Source organism: Leptinotarsa decemlineata, unplaced genomic scaffold, assembly GCF_025532065.1.
Source record: "Leptinotarsa decemlineata unplaced genomic scaffold, Ldec_3_MD MMD2_tig00078363_RagTag_RagTag, whole genome shotgun sequence".
Taxonomy (NCBI): Eukaryota; Metazoa; Arthropoda; class Insecta; order Coleoptera; family Chrysomelidae; genus Leptinotarsa; species Leptinotarsa decemlineata.
In genome coordinates, this window is record NW_027412728.1 from 2672513 (window position 1) to 2688475 (window position 15963).

General features: G+C 33.7%; 1 protein-coding gene across 1 annotated transcript in view; it reads left to right on the plus strand.

The window, feature by feature from the left end:
* Window positions 1-15963, plus strand: part of LOC111503302 (fidgetin-like protein 1) — a 64579-nt gene that overhangs the window by 28060 nt on the left and 20556 nt on the right. Inside the window, exons 3-4 of the mRNA XM_023157575.2 lie at window positions 2424-2698; window positions 2758-2891. Coding sequence (XP_023013343.2) covers window positions 2424-2698; window positions 2758-2891 — 409 coding nt within the window. The remainder of the gene's footprint in view (window positions 1-2423; window positions 2699-2757; window positions 2892-15963) is intronic.

The following is a 15963-nucleotide window of genomic DNA, read 5'->3' on the forward strand; positions in this document are numbered from 1 at the left end:
AGAAGAATTTTGATTTTTCTAGCAATTTTGTTGGCCTCTATTATTTTGTAAATGTATGTTTGACGAGAATTCGGTGCGATTATTTATGTTTTCATTGTATTTTAGAGTTTTCGACTCGGAAATCAACTACCTCAAATTTCGAAGTTTTTCATACTTACCCATGGTGGAAAAATTCAGTTGAGATAACTTTTTCATGGGGTGATCAATTATTATGATTGTAAGAATAAGTAACTGAAAAACTACCACTGAAAAATAATATGCCGACGCCTATGTCGCCTATGAAATTCAAGTATATATTTGTCATTAATTTCAAATTGATGCAAATTGTGATGTGCCTCAAACTGTATTTGCCCTTATACTTTGTATGTATAATAACTACTCTTATCTTTCGTGATTTGATTGAAGTGTTCCTTCTCCCTTCTCTCAAATTATTTATAAATTTAATATCTAAGTATTTAACAGTTTTCGAGGATTTTTAACTGAATATACAGCGTGACTCACGGTCGATGGTAGGTTAGACGTTTCTGGAAAACGCAAAGCATGATTTTTCTGAAAATTTCAACTCTCACATTTCCTTACCTGTTCTATCGATCTAAAATATTTTCAGCATTGCGGCGTTGCCACTTCCATCAAAAAGTCCTAGCAACTTTATTTTTTTAAATGGAACACCCCGTATATTACAAAATAATTTCTATGGCTCAAAGTTTCCAGGGAACAACTGTACCAAAAATCAGTCATTTCTAGGTAAAAAGTACATGTGAAAGTACAGACAATAACAGAATAGGATCATTCAAAATAACAAAATTGTAAACAAAATATCACATTTTCACAATAAATGATGAAAATGCTGTCCATTACATTCTAAACACTTTAAAATGTTTTTTTGTACGCGACTTGTGGTTGCTTTTTCAATTTCCTGGGGATCCAGATCTTCAATACTCCGCACTATTCGCCGTCGCAATTCTTATTTGGTAGGCACTGGAGTACTGTATACCCTTTCTTTTAAAACACCCATAAAAAAAGTCAAGTGACGTGAGATCGGGTGATCTCGGTGGCCAATTCCACGGCCCTAAACGCTCAAACCAACGATCGCCGAAGAGTTCAAGTTTCCTGGAAACTTCCTGTTGAAACCACGAATTCCTATATTCCTCTAAAGGCAAATTTTCAAGAAAATCGGTTACAGTCGTCCTTAATATTTGGAGATATCTCTCTGCATTCAGTGTGTCTTCATAAATTAAAAAGCTAATTTTATTGTTCTTCAGAATACAGAAAACATTCTGGTCAAATTTTTCTTGAAAACCCATTTCTTTTGTAACATGAGAATTATGATCAGTCCAAAAATGTTTATTCCTTCTATTGAAAATACCATCCCTCGTAAATTTTGATTCGTCGCTCCAAATTATTTTTGACAAAAATTCCCCATCTTCCTGTGTATGAATCAAAAGGGATTCACAAAAATGCATTCTACGTTCGAAGTCTTCTGCTTTTAGAGCTTGAACTTTGGTAAATTTATACAGATGCATTCCGTGATTTTTCAAAATTCGTTGTACTGAAGCATGTGATACACCTAAATCTTTTTCTGCACTGCGAATGGAAGCTTCTGGATATGCATAAAAATATGCCAAAATGTTAACAGTATTGTCCTCATTTGAAGTAACAGGTTTTGGTAATGTTGAAGGCGCTTTTAACATGGAGCCATAGTTAAGGAAATTATTTTGTAATCTTACAAACTTCCTCTCGTTCATTGGTGTTAATTCAGGATACATTTGGTTGTATTTTCTACTGGTTCTGGCAATGATTTGATCACACTGTCCGTGTATAATAAATAATTTCATGAGAACTTCGTTTGAATAATCAATATTTGCATTCAGTTTTGGCGATTTTCTGAAACACCGTCAATGACCATTTATCAATTACTTATAAAAGTCACCAAACTGTCATAAGCTTGATATTTCCACGGCTACCTAGAAATCAAATTCTTTAAAAATTATTTTTTGTACAACTGTTATTGAAAATCTCTTTGATAGAAACACTTCAATCAGAACACCTACCAAAAAATCATTTAGAAAAGTTCACACATGCAGTTCGTGCTATTGGTAATATTAAATCCCTGTGAAGTTACTGACGATGACGAAGTAGTATTCAGTCCAACTGTAGAAAGTCCTTCATGACTAACCAATAATCCTCCTTAAAATAACGTGAGTTGGCGTATGTAGTTGTAACATATGCCTTGTAATCCAAAGGTCGTGTGTTCAAATCGCATGGGCCCTATACTTTTTTTTATTATCAGCAGTAACGTTATACATCGTAATTTGGGGGATGATTCTCGTAGCTAGAAAATGAAAAACACTTTTTTCCAGTTCTACCTCGATGAAATTTGATTATTTTTTTATTTTCTCATTCAACAAAAACTTCATTTTCAGCAATGAAGAAGTCAAAAGCGATGAATGGCCTTCAGACACTGATGAGCGTTTGAAAAACATTGAACCCAAAATGGTTGAGTTGATAAAATCTGAAATTATGGATTGTGGTCCAAACATACACTGGGATGATATTGCAGGATTGGCATTTGCAAAGGTAGCCATTCAGGAAGCTGTTGTCTGGCCGCTGCTCAGACCAGACATATTCACAGGACTCCGGAGACCTCCTAAAGGAATTTTGTTATTCGGGCCTCCAGGAACAGGAAAGACTCTGATAGGTTAGCTATCTCAAAAGAATATCAGTGGTAGGACATCCATTAATGTTTGATTATTTTAGGGAAATGCGTTGCTTCTCAAAGTAAATCAACCTTTTTTAGTATTAGTGCATCTTCCTTGACATCTAAATGGGTAGGTGATGGAGAAAAAATGGTGAGAGCCTTGTTCACAGTGGCTCGTGTACACCAACCTGCTGTAAGTTTATTACCCATGATTTTGTTTTGTTTAAAATCTTGTTTAGTTTAATACCTATTGATTGATGCTACGAAAAATTATGAAATAAGTCATTCATTTCATCAGTTCGGGCTTCCATTGTCTAATATGATATAAATTGATTTGAAATCCCTGAAATAATCTGTAAAAAATTAAAATGATTAGCTGAAAAATAACAATTACCTATATTAAGCAAAAAACTGAAATTACAATGAAAAACATACAAGTAACAACCAAAAAATCAAAAAAATTGAACTATTAACACGAGCTGAAAATTAAAAAATCATCAACAAGAAATGAAAATTAAAAATTGAAAGATTAAACCAAGTTACTTTACGACGTTTCGATTGATAGTATCCACAATCGTCTTCGAGTTTCAACTGGACTTCCTCCGAGATCTGACTATTTATATGTCATTCGAGTGCTTTTACCTGTCCATTCCATCACTCCAAAGTGATGATGGTACAGGCTTCAGCTAGAAGACAGCAAGAGCTCCACAAAGAAGAGAAGCCGCCACAACCAGTACTTGCACTTCCTTACATCAGAGGATTGTTGGAAAGGATAAGGATTGGGTACAAGTAAAACATCAGAACCTGCTTCAGATCTGGGAGCACTATCCGTAGCAACCTCACGAAAACCAGGCCACCAAACGCGGACTGCGATTTCAAGAATTGCTTTTACCGGATACCATGCGAGTGCGGAGAATCATACATCGGTGAAACTAAGAGGCCATTGAAAGTTCGCATTTCAGAGCACAAAAAACACACACAGCGAGAAGAAACTAGCAAATCCGGAATAGCAGAGCATGTTTGGTCTCATCAACATAAAATCAAGTGTGCTCAAGCTGAAATCATCCACAAGGAGAAAATTCAAAGAAGCCGCTTATATGTTCTCTAACAACGCATTTAGCCAAGCTATCGTAGAGATACGTAACATATGGAAACCTCTAATCAAGTGGAACACGACCAACTCCTGCCAAACGGTCAGTTCCCGCTAAAACCGATGAAGCGGATGGGTGAAAGCACTCGAATGATCTATAAATAGTCAGATCTCGGAGGAATAAGTCCAGTTATCACTCGAAGACGATTGTGGATACTAACAATCGAAATGTCGTGAAGTAACTTGATTTGGAATCTTTTAATTTTAATTTCTTGTTATTAATTTTTTTTAATTTTCAGCTCGTGTCAATAGTTCAATTTTTTTTATTTTTTGGTTGTTGCTTGTACGTTTTTTCATTGTAATTTTAGTTTTTTGCTCAATATAATTGTTATTTTTCAGCTAATCTTTTTAATTTTTTACAGATTCTTTCAGGGATTTCAAATCAATTTATATCATTTTACACAATGGAAGTTCGAACTAATGAAATGCACCACGAAACATTGTCAACTACCTTCAAACAAACAAGTCATTATTATTATTTATTATTATCGAATATTTATGATGCACTGTTTGGAACCTTTGGTATAGTAATGAATATTATTGGAGTTTTTTTCCAACACCAAATCGTTATTTTTTAACACCTCGACACGTGTTTCGATCACCAAGTGATCATCTTCAAAGAGGAAGATCAAAACTAAGAACTAGTGCGAGCTAATCCTATTTATGCTATAAAGGTAACCCATACAGGTAAACCATCCAGGCGTACCAACCATACAGGTATACCAACCTAAATTAATTTTACAATTTTGCCTTATCTATTATTTTACAACATATGTTTATATAAAACAATTTTCAACTATATAAAAATTATTTCACAATATTGCCTATCCAAATTTATTTTTGCAATGTGTCCTTATGTAGTAATCAGTAAACCCAACAACATTATTTTATTTTAACAAGCTATATAGTATGCTCTTTGGTATAGGTCCGTCATCGTTATTCATATATTATTGTGTTTACTTATTTCTACACTCTCATAGGCATCTAGTTGCCTGTTGTTGTTAACTTGTTTAACTAATCTTAATGAACTGAAGTCTATGGAATGGTTTTGTTGCAAAATATGATGGGCGACTGCTGATTTTTCAGGTCTTCCATATTTTAAGTGTGCTATGTGTTCATTATATCTCACTTTAATAGATCTTTTTGTCTGTCCATAATATTTTGCATCGCAGTCCTTATTCAATTTCGTGAATTCCAGACTTTTCCGAATTCTCGACTTTGTCTTTTGGACTTCCCAAAGGGCTCTGTAGTGTATGACTTGTTTTAAAAACCACCTCCATACCTAGTTCCTTGAAAATCTTTCCAAAGTTCCTCGTATATTGATGGTATGGAACTGAGATGTATTTATCTTGGTTTTTGTCCTTTTTGAAAGTCGAGATTTCGTTCATTCTTAACCTAAACTTCTTTTTCCTGGTTTTTGTCCTTTCTGAAAGTCGAGATTTCGTTCATTCTTAACCAGTAATATTCCAGTAATATTCATTATCGAATATATCAAAATTCATCTAGGAAAACTTTTGTTTTCAATAAATATTGGAAACATTTTATGGCAACAGGTTTCCTCCTTCATTTAGCCTGTTTCAAACCAGTTTTGAATCATCTTCTTTTTTTTGCTTTCTCTCATCTCATCCGTGGTCCATAGGTTTAGTCTTGTGGGATCCAACGTCATGGTTAGCTGTTTGACAAATTTATTTTTGGTGCAAACTTTGTGTCACTACTTTCATTACCGGAATTCATTTTGAAAATTATGGAAATCGGTAACAAACAGCCCATGGCGACCAAATTGACTACCCCATATACCTGCAAACTCTCTTTCTCTTTTTGGTATTGGTCTAAAAAACTCCAGAGTTTCTATAATGCTCGTTTAACCATTTTGGCAGATTTCAAGAATATTATGCAGTTTTTCCAGTTGTCTAGTAGTGTTAAATCTAGTGTAGTGCCTGCCTCGGGGCCTGATCCGGTGGATTGAGTTTTTCCTGAAAGACAGAACATTTCAGGTTAGAGTAGAGAGCTCTCTGTCTGACAACAGAGAGATCCTCGCTGGAGTACAGGGGGTTGTGCTCTCTCTTAAGCTGCACTTCCTTTACACCAGCGACTTTCCGAGGCCAGAGCGTGTGAATATATCACTATACGCCGATGACAAAGCTCTCATCTCCTCTTCCATGGGACGACAGCTCGGCGTCGTCTACATGCAACGTGCATTGGACGACCTCGAGTGCTGGCACATCGAATGGAAGATCCGAGTGAACCCGGAAAAAACTCAGACGATAACCATGGGAAGAATGTTATCTTCTCCCGCCAGAAAAGTGAGAATCTCTGGAAAGGAGATCAACTGGCAAGCGCGGGTAAAGTATCTCAGTTTTCTAATAGACCGTAGGCTCACCTGGAACCCGCACATCACAACCGTGAAGGCAAAGATCGAGGATCGGATCAAAAGTCGGTACCCTCTGATCAATAGACGATCCAAACTAAGCCCAAAGAACAAAATTACGATCTATAAAACGATGTTCAAGCCTGTCATCATGTATGCTTTAGGCATCTGGGGATAAGCGGCTCCGTCTAACAGCTCCATAAAATAAACTAATACGGATGATTGTGAATGCTCCATGGTTCGTACGGAATGAAGCCATCCGCAGAGATTTGCAACTGCCTTCCATTCAGCAGTCCATTCAGTCGAGGAATCGGAAGTCTTTGATTGCTCAGAAAGCCACGATAATCCGTTAGTTGGGGAAGCTATAGATTATGCTCTAGACGACCCCTCTCGATATAGAAGGCCCAGACACTCTGTCGAATGAGGTCCTCATGGCCCCCGTTAAAAGATGAACAATATCTTCATCCAAATACCCCAGCCAGGCAGGGGTCTACCGTGAGGTACGAATCTTCATCTCGTGTTAATAGTTCAATTTTTTGATCGTTGCTTGTATTTTATTTCATTGTAATTTCAGATTTTTTGCTTGATATAATTTTTCTTTCAGCTAATCTTTTTAATTTCAATAGATTTTTTCAGGGATTTCAAATCAATTTATATCATATTAAACAATGGAAGTCCCAACTAATGAAATGAGATTAAATTAATATTTCTATGAAAACATATTTTGACATCTCTTGTCTATTAACTATTTTCATGTTATCGCATTTGCTGTGAAGTGGCCGTGTCAGGTGACGCCGAATCACCTGGTTACAACAAACAGTATTATTTACAGCTCATGCGTAAGTCACATTCAAAGTTCTTGCTGGTGTTTAATGTCTTGCATAATAAAGAACAATAGTGGGGAATTGTGAGTTTCAGACGATATTGAAGAGGCTGCAAAAAAGAGCTTCAATTGAATTCTTACCAAAAAAATCGGTTCAGCAGTACGACATGGCATATTCTAATTTTCTTAGCTGGTGTAGACTTAGAAACGTCGAAGGAAATTTTAGCGAAACCGTCTACTTAGCCTATCTAGAAGAGAAATCAAAAGTATAGAACTCGTCAACTTTGGGGAGCAAGTTTTCAGTGATAAAGTCGAGTGCGCTCGTTAAAAATGGTGTTAATACAAACAAATATTTCAAGGTAATAGCTTTCTCAAAGCGAAAAAATGAAAGTTATAGGCCCAAAAAATCAAAAACTCTTACGTTTGAACAAGTCCAAAGGTTGAGGCGCCAGATGTTTATAAATGAGATGTTTATAGATGAGATGTTTATTTGATGATAAAAGTTGTTATTATTTTCGGAATATATGGAGCCTTCCGGCGTGAAGAGCTGCGCCATTTATCAATAGAAGACATCATTGATTGTTCAAATTCCATATACAAAAACGAAAATAGGTCGTTCATTTTGCATTGTTGGAATAAACATTGACTATTCTAATAAATACGTTGCATTACGCCCTTTTGTTACCAATCATCAACATTTTTTTCTGAAACACTCAAATTATAAATGCAGTGCCAACCCAGTTGTTATTAACACGTTTGGGAAAATGCCCTCTACCATTGCTGAGTTTCTGAACCTCCCGGAACCAAAGGAATATACAGGTAACTGTTTCAGAGGGTCTTCTGCTTCTTTGCTAGCAGAATCAGGAGCAAATATAACAGATATTACGCAGCACTGAGGATGGTAGTCTACAACAGTAGCTGAGGGTTACATCAATCAATATATTTGTTATAAAAAGGTTATTGCTGAAAGAATAAACCCAACAGCTAGTTCCAGCGTTACAGCATCGTCCTCTTCACTTCAAAAATTAAATGTCAATGCCCATGAAATTGTCAACTTGGATAGTTCAAATATAGGTAATACAAGGCTCTCCCAACGATTATACCACCCGGTATAATCACATCTGCTCGGTGTTACGTCACATCTGCTCGGCGCTTGTTTAACGTAGCGATATATGTAAGTAAGCAATCCTGTATGTCTACCGGGTGTCAACGAATCTATTAGACAAGTCACAACTTCTAGACTATTAGGTGTATCAAAACGAGATTTGGTACAGATAAATGGTATGTGGAGAGGAGAGTTTTCACATATTTTTCACTTTCCGGTCACTTCCGGTTTCAACGGAAATGGCTCCGGTTCTGAATTTTTAAATGGAACACCCTGTATATTGTAACATTTTTGGATTTCTGAGACAATTCTGGATCAGAAACTGACATTTCCGGAAGTTTTTCAGCCTACTTGATTTTTTCAGAGTCACTTTTAAAATTGCATCTAGGTGGCCATGATCGGACGTAAACTAATCTATGGACCTCAGGTGATATCAGAAAATTGCAATAGCGGAGTTTCAGTGACTAGTGTGTTGAATATGAATGAGACAAGTTTACAAAATAACATTTTCGTGTCTAACTATTATTTTTCAAATGGCGACCATTTTTTGACAAGCACTTTCCGAAAAAAGGATTTTTTGACAAATCTAACGATACTAATTTATTTGCGATTGGATTACAAATAAGAACATAAATTAAATATTACTGAGGAAAATACTCGATACAAATTCATTTACTTTTGTCAAGGGTGCCATGGATAGGAATGATGCATAATATTTTGCGGTTATTTCCATCAAGTCCACTTTGGAGAACAAAACGCTCACCTAGGTTATGACAGTGACATAAGCTTTATGAGCAGAAAGTAGAAGTTTCTCTTGATTTTCGTTAATTTTAGTTTAATTTTTCGTCGAAATAATGTATACTCAAAGTGAAAAAGTGGATATGTTGTTATTGTTTGGAGAATGCCACAGAAATTCAAGGAAAGCTGCTGAGTTGTATGCTCAGAGATATCCCAATCGGCAACACCCATCTCATCAGTATTTTCCCTATGTTGAGAGTCGTTTTAGGCAAGAGGGAAATCGAGACGCAGAACAGAGGTTTGTCATAAATGAGGAGACTGAGATTAACGTTCTTGCTATGGTAGAAGTTGACAAAACGGTTTCTTTAAGAGAAATTAGTAGAGAAATGCAGATAAGTCACGAATCAGCAAAAAAAATACTGAAAAAGCACGGATATCGAGCATTTAAATATCAGTTACATCAACATTTGTATGCTGACGACGGCAATAGAAGAGTAGTATTTTGTGATTGGTTGCTTCAAAATCATAGAGTTAACCCAAATTTTATCAACTTCATTCTATTTTCCGACGAATCACGGTTTACAAATAATGGCATGTTTAATAAGCAGAATTGTCGGTACTGTGCCCAACAAAATCAACATGCAATGAGAGAGGGCAATTTTCAAGAAAGGTTTGGCGTCAATGTCTGGGCTGGTATCGTTGGAAACAGAATAATTGGTCCAATATTGTTTCAAGGTCAGTTAACAGGGGTTAGATACTTGGGTTTTCTTCAAAATGAAATCGAGGATCATCTTAATGATATGCCTTTAGAAGTTTTACGGCAAATTTACTTCCAGCAAGATGGAGCACCACCCCATAATAGCAGAGACGTACTTGATTTTTTAATAGAGCATTTTAATAATAGAGTTATTGCAACCAACGGTCCAGTACGGTGGCCTGCCCGCTCACCGGATCTGACTGTGTTAGATTTCTTCATTTGGGGATATGTAAAAGAAAGGGTCTATTATGCAACAGCCCCAGCCACTCTCGAAATCTTAGAAGAAAGGATTCAACAGGCATTTAGAAGTATATCGCCTCAAATGTTACAAAACGTGTTGAGAGAAACAATTGAACGAGCTGAAATGTGTCTTGAACAAGGAGGGATGCACTTTGAAAATTTACTATAGTGGAATTTTCAAGAACTTAGGATATTGCAAAAAATCTAAGTGCATCGCTGAAATTATTAGTTAAATTTGTTAAATTTGTTGATCCAATCGCAAATAAATTAGTAACGTTAGATTCGTCAAAAAATCCTTTTTTCGGAAATTGCTTGTCAAAAAATGGTCGCCATTTGAAAAATAATAGTTAGACACGAAAATGTTATTTTGTAAACTTGTCTCATTCATATTCAACACACTAGTCACTAAAACTCCGCTATTGCAATTTTCTGATATCACCTGAGGTCCATAGATTAGTTTACGTCCGATCATGGCCACCTAGATGCAATTTTAAAAGTGACTCTGAAAAAATCAAGTAGGCTGAAAAACTTCCGGAAATGTCAGTTTCTGATCCAGAATTGTCTCAGAAATCCAAAAATGTTACAATATACAGGGTGTTCCATTTAAAAATTCAGAACCGGAGCCATTTCCGCTGAAATCGGAAGTGACCGGAAAGTGAAAAATATGTGAAAACATTCCTCTCCACATACCATTCAACTATACCGAATCTCATTTCAATTCTCCTAATAGTCTAGAAATTATGACTTGTCTAATAGATTCGTTGACACCCGGTAGACATACAGGATTGCTTACTTACATATATCGCTACGTTAAACAAGCGCCGAGCAGATGTGACGTAACACTGGTGACACTTTTAGTAGTTGCCATAAGACAGTGTGTTATTTTAACATTTTTTGAGGATTATTTTCGGACAGTATTACATTGTTTTTGTATATTTTGATTAAATTTTTATTTAACTATACCAATTAGGTTTATGAAACATTAAGTTTGTTATTGTGAAAGTCGTATTTTTTTGTGCTTTTGGACATTTTTTAAACTGGTGTAACGAGTAGACGCCATATTATTGTTATTTTCTTCCGTTTTGAGGTTTGTTTTTCGCCATTGTGGACTTTTTTTGTTTTTTGAACATTTTTAAATTAAATTAAGGTAAAAATTGGAAATATTCATCTTTTTGTAAGTTATGGCAATAATTGTCTAACCATTAAATAACCTTCTGTAATTTTTAGTTAAAATGTCTGGTCGTATTTGTGCAGTGTCAACTTGCAAAAACAATCAGTTGACTTTAAAGAAAAGTGGTGTTACTGATGTAATATTTGACTCTTTTCCTATTGCTAAGGATATGATTTCTACAACTTTGCAAAAAGAATGGATTCGTCGTTGCAAAAGAGGGGATAAATTCACTCTCAAAAATGAATTTGTTTGTTCTAAACATTTTTCAGAAAATGATTATGAACGAGACCTTGAAAATGAATTATTGTTAGGTAAAAACTTATTCTATTAATTTACTGCTTAAAATAAATATGGCGACGCAAATCGCCTTTGCGTCGTAAAAAAAACTGCAAAAAGAGAAGATTTTCCTTTAAATATTTTTTTTGAATTTTGCGAACTGACAACAATTATCAAAAGAAATATAATACTTTAAAGGCTGACAAAAATAGGTCACTTAAAAAAATTTAAACAATTCTGATAATAGAAAAAAAAATCGAATATTAAATAAAGTAATACATTAGTCATTTAAATTTATTTTTCTAGATTTATGCAAAAAAAATCAATCCAAATATATTTAGTGGATAAAGTAGTTCCTTTTTGCTCTTTTAGTAGTATTATATTAGTATTATAATATAGTAATATATTAGTAATATAATATATTAAATTGAAGATTTATCAATTTCATCATTTATGGAACAAAGTTAGAGTTAAATTATTCTATCTAAATTTCTCATTTTCTTAAATAAAAATAAAAACCGTATCATTTATTCTGTCAGATAAATAAAAAAAGTTGTTACAACTATAAACAATTTATTACTTATATATATTTTTGATTATTAAGCGTTTATTATGAAAGATGGAGCAAAAAGTTATGAAAAAATTTTTTAGATGATATTATTATCTAAAACGAAGTTCATTACATAATTTTTCTGGGAGTTACAGTTTTCACGAAAATAATAAAAACTGATGAAACCCCTTATTTTTAAAAAGAGCAAAATATCTCGCCCTATCACTCACAAAAGAATTTTTTTTACTTAGTATTAATCCATTTTTATTAAGTATTTAATCCTATATAAAAATAATATTTTAATAAGGGATTTAACTGAAATTTGTTTATTTTAATTCGAAAGTGCAGTACCGAATCAATCCAGTCACCACTGTTACGTCACGAGACCACGTGACGTGTCTAACAAAATGGCAAAAGTAAGCAATCCTGTATGTTCATAATCGTTGAGGCTCTCCAACATCGCAAGGTATTAATATCAGCAGTTCTAATTTTACTTTTCATTTTAATGTTCATAAATCATAATAATAATGTATATAATACATTAGTAACAATATTTAATTGTATCTATATCTATTGTTCATGATAAAACGTCCTTGAAAATTGAATAACTATGTTTTGTTTATTGCTATTTGGTCGATACTTTTACTAATTCATAAACATAATTTTTTAATACCTTTGACAACCAATAAAATGTCACTTTTAATGACAGTTGTACAAAATAGCTATATTTGCGCCACAGAGCAACAAAAGACAATAGAGAGACATTTTGCATCCTTACATTGAAGGCAGCATAACTTTGTTTACGGGAAGTAAGTTGGACTATGAAATAGTGGCGGTTGGTTTAGTTGATAAAATGAATCATTTCAGGTGAAAATGTTTCTGTTTAAATAGTTCCTACAGGAAACCTGATTTATTATTAATGATTATGGAAATGAGGCCAGTTTTTCTACCACCTACTAGATTTTTATTTATATATGGCTTATTTATAATAAAGCGAGTGGTTTACTGAGTTATTAATTATTATTAAATTATTTCAAATGAATTAATCCATAACAATGATAAATGTTAATTTCAAAAGTAATGAACTTTGCTTCATAAAATCAGATGAAAAAATTTGTGATTTATTCTCAGATTTGATAAACAAGCGGTACGGTTTGTGAGGTCCGATATAAAGAATTTTCGATTAGAAATCATGAACATTCATAATTACGATTGAAGTTTGATATTATTATGTGATTTCATTCAAAACTGGTATCTAGGGCTCTTTGTGGACCGACATTATGAAAGGGGACATTTTTGATGTTTTTAATGATCTTTTTTTTTATCTTATTCTTATAAATAAAGTTTTTGAAACTAGGTTTATATTATTTTATTTGACATTTCCCAACCAAAAAAGGGTTAAAATATGACAACTGTCATTTCTTATTGAATATTGTTTGTATGCAACGCAAGAGCCTCGTGCAGAGAAAAAAAATCAAAACGGAGTCATATTCTTTGTGTGACGTAAGTTAGTTGTTAAGTGAGCAATAACAGATTTAACACCGGTTGTACAAGAATAACTATTTAGTATACAAACTGAATATTGAGTAGGAAGCTTTTTAATCTGTTGATCACAGAATGAATATGACCTATGGCACACATATGAAAAACATATTTTTCATTTTTGAATAGTTTTTTTCATTTACATGAATTATTTTTCGTAATTATAGAATTCGTCAGCATGAATTATTGAAAAAAAACATGTCGGTCCACAAAGACCTCTAGATACCAATTTTGAATGAAATCACATAATAATATGAAACCTCAAATCGTAATTATAAATATTCATGATTTCTAATCAAAAATTCTTTATATCGGATCTCACAAGCCGTACCGCTTGTTTATTAAATCTGAGAATAAATCACAAATTTCTTCATCTGATTATATGAACCAAAGTTCATTACTTTTGAAATTAACATTTATCATTGTTATGAATTAGTTCCTTTGAAATAATTTAATTTTAACCCAGTAAACCACGCGCTTTATTATAAAGCTATACATGAATAATAATCTAGTAGATGGTAGAAAAACTGGCCTCATTTCCGTAATCATTAATAATGAATCAGATTTCCTGTAGGAACTATTTGAACAGAATACATTTTCACCTGGAATGATTTATTTTATAAATATATAATATCCCCCTTATTATCAACTAAACCAACCGCCACTGTTTTATGGTCCAACTTATTTCAAATGTAAACAAACTCTCTAGGTTCGTTCCAACCAGCGTCAGAAACAGTTTCTGACAGTCAGGATTGTGCGCAGTAATGTGATTGCGTTCCAACGTGAGTTTCCAACCATTAGTAAACTATCAGTTTTCTGTTCCACCCAAGATTCAAACCTGTTCGAAATCTATCAGAATGGTTTGAGGATTATCTTCTAACCATTAATCTGACGCATGCGTATTCCGTATTACTGTATCTGTTGTATGTTCATGCAACTTGCAAACAACATAACCTGCAAAAATTGTAATAAAATAATTTACGTATTTGCTGGCGCAGAAAAAATTAGGAATTCTTTAAGTGAACCTAAAATATGAACATATTTAATTACACAAATTAATTATTGCGGTGACCTACTTTTACCTCTCAGTTCCATGTTGATTAGTAAATGGAATAGAGATATAAAATATTGCAACCTTCTTTTACTCTTATTTGCTGATGATACCCTTGTATATACGGAAAACTCTGATTTAAAAGAAGCCGTACAAAATATCAATATATCTTTAAAGATCATTGAATTATATCTACAAGTGAATAAACTCAAATTGAATATCAATAAATCTGAGGCAATGATGGTTACAACAAATTCGAATCAAAGAAAGATTGATACTAACGACGTTAATATCAGCATATTCATTAATCAACTCACAATAATTATAAATGAAATTAAGTACCTAGGATTCACTATAGACCATAAATTAAATTTGAATAAGCATGCCGAATATTCCATTAGAAAGCTATGCAAGAAAAAGTATTTTTTCTCTAGAATTTCAAAATCTTTATCAACCTTTGCTAGACTAACATGTAAAACTGCATAATGAGGCCACACTTTGACTACTGTGCCACACTGATGTATCTATTCAATCAAAATCAAATGGGACAGTTGCAGAAACTACAAAATCGAGGTATGAGAATCATTTCGAGATGCAACCAGTATACCCCTATTGAATCTATGTTGAATACTCTACAGTGGCAGCCGGTACATAAAAGAATGTAGTATTTGAGCATGATTTTTATTTTCAAAATTTTGAGTGGGATACAACCAGCCTATCTTAGCAGATATTTAGTTCGAAATTGTGACATTCATTCATATAACACATGAACATGTAATACATTTTATAGATCCCGAACAAGAGTGGAATGAATTCATTGTTCTTTAAAGGTCTTGATAGTTTCAATAAGTTACCTGATGAAATAAAACATGTAAATTCCTTAAAAGTATTCAAAAAGTTATTATTAGAATATATCAAATTGTAATACATGACGTACTGTAAAATTATATACGTATATAAATAATTCATATATGCATAACTATATATTGTATATTAGGATTCCTAAAATAAAGTCTACTACTACTACTCCCCAGAAATACACTTGATTAGATTTATATTTAAAGGTTATGTTGAAATTCCATGCCAAACTTCAGTTGAACTATCAGCTGTCAGCTGTTGCAATCAGAAATTTCAAATTAATCAGAAACCAATATCTACCAGACATGCGCGTTGACAACGATTTACAAACTGTTGGAAATCTGTTGGTGACTCAAGGTTGGAACGAACCTTCTATAACTTCCCATTACCCGCCACCCCCCACGCCCATAAGTTGTACAGAAAAGGATAGTACGATACCCGTTTCAATATACATGTATTGGTATAGGTGAGGGTATAGGCATGGCAACTCTAGGTCTTATTATTGCTCTGAGATTTGCGCATTTAACTATGTCACAGCATAGATAACAATCAGCAATGTCACTTCGCTTGGCGGGAGAAGTTCGCCTATATCCGTCGCGTTGATGAGTCCGCCATTTTGGGAAGTGACAGACTTTC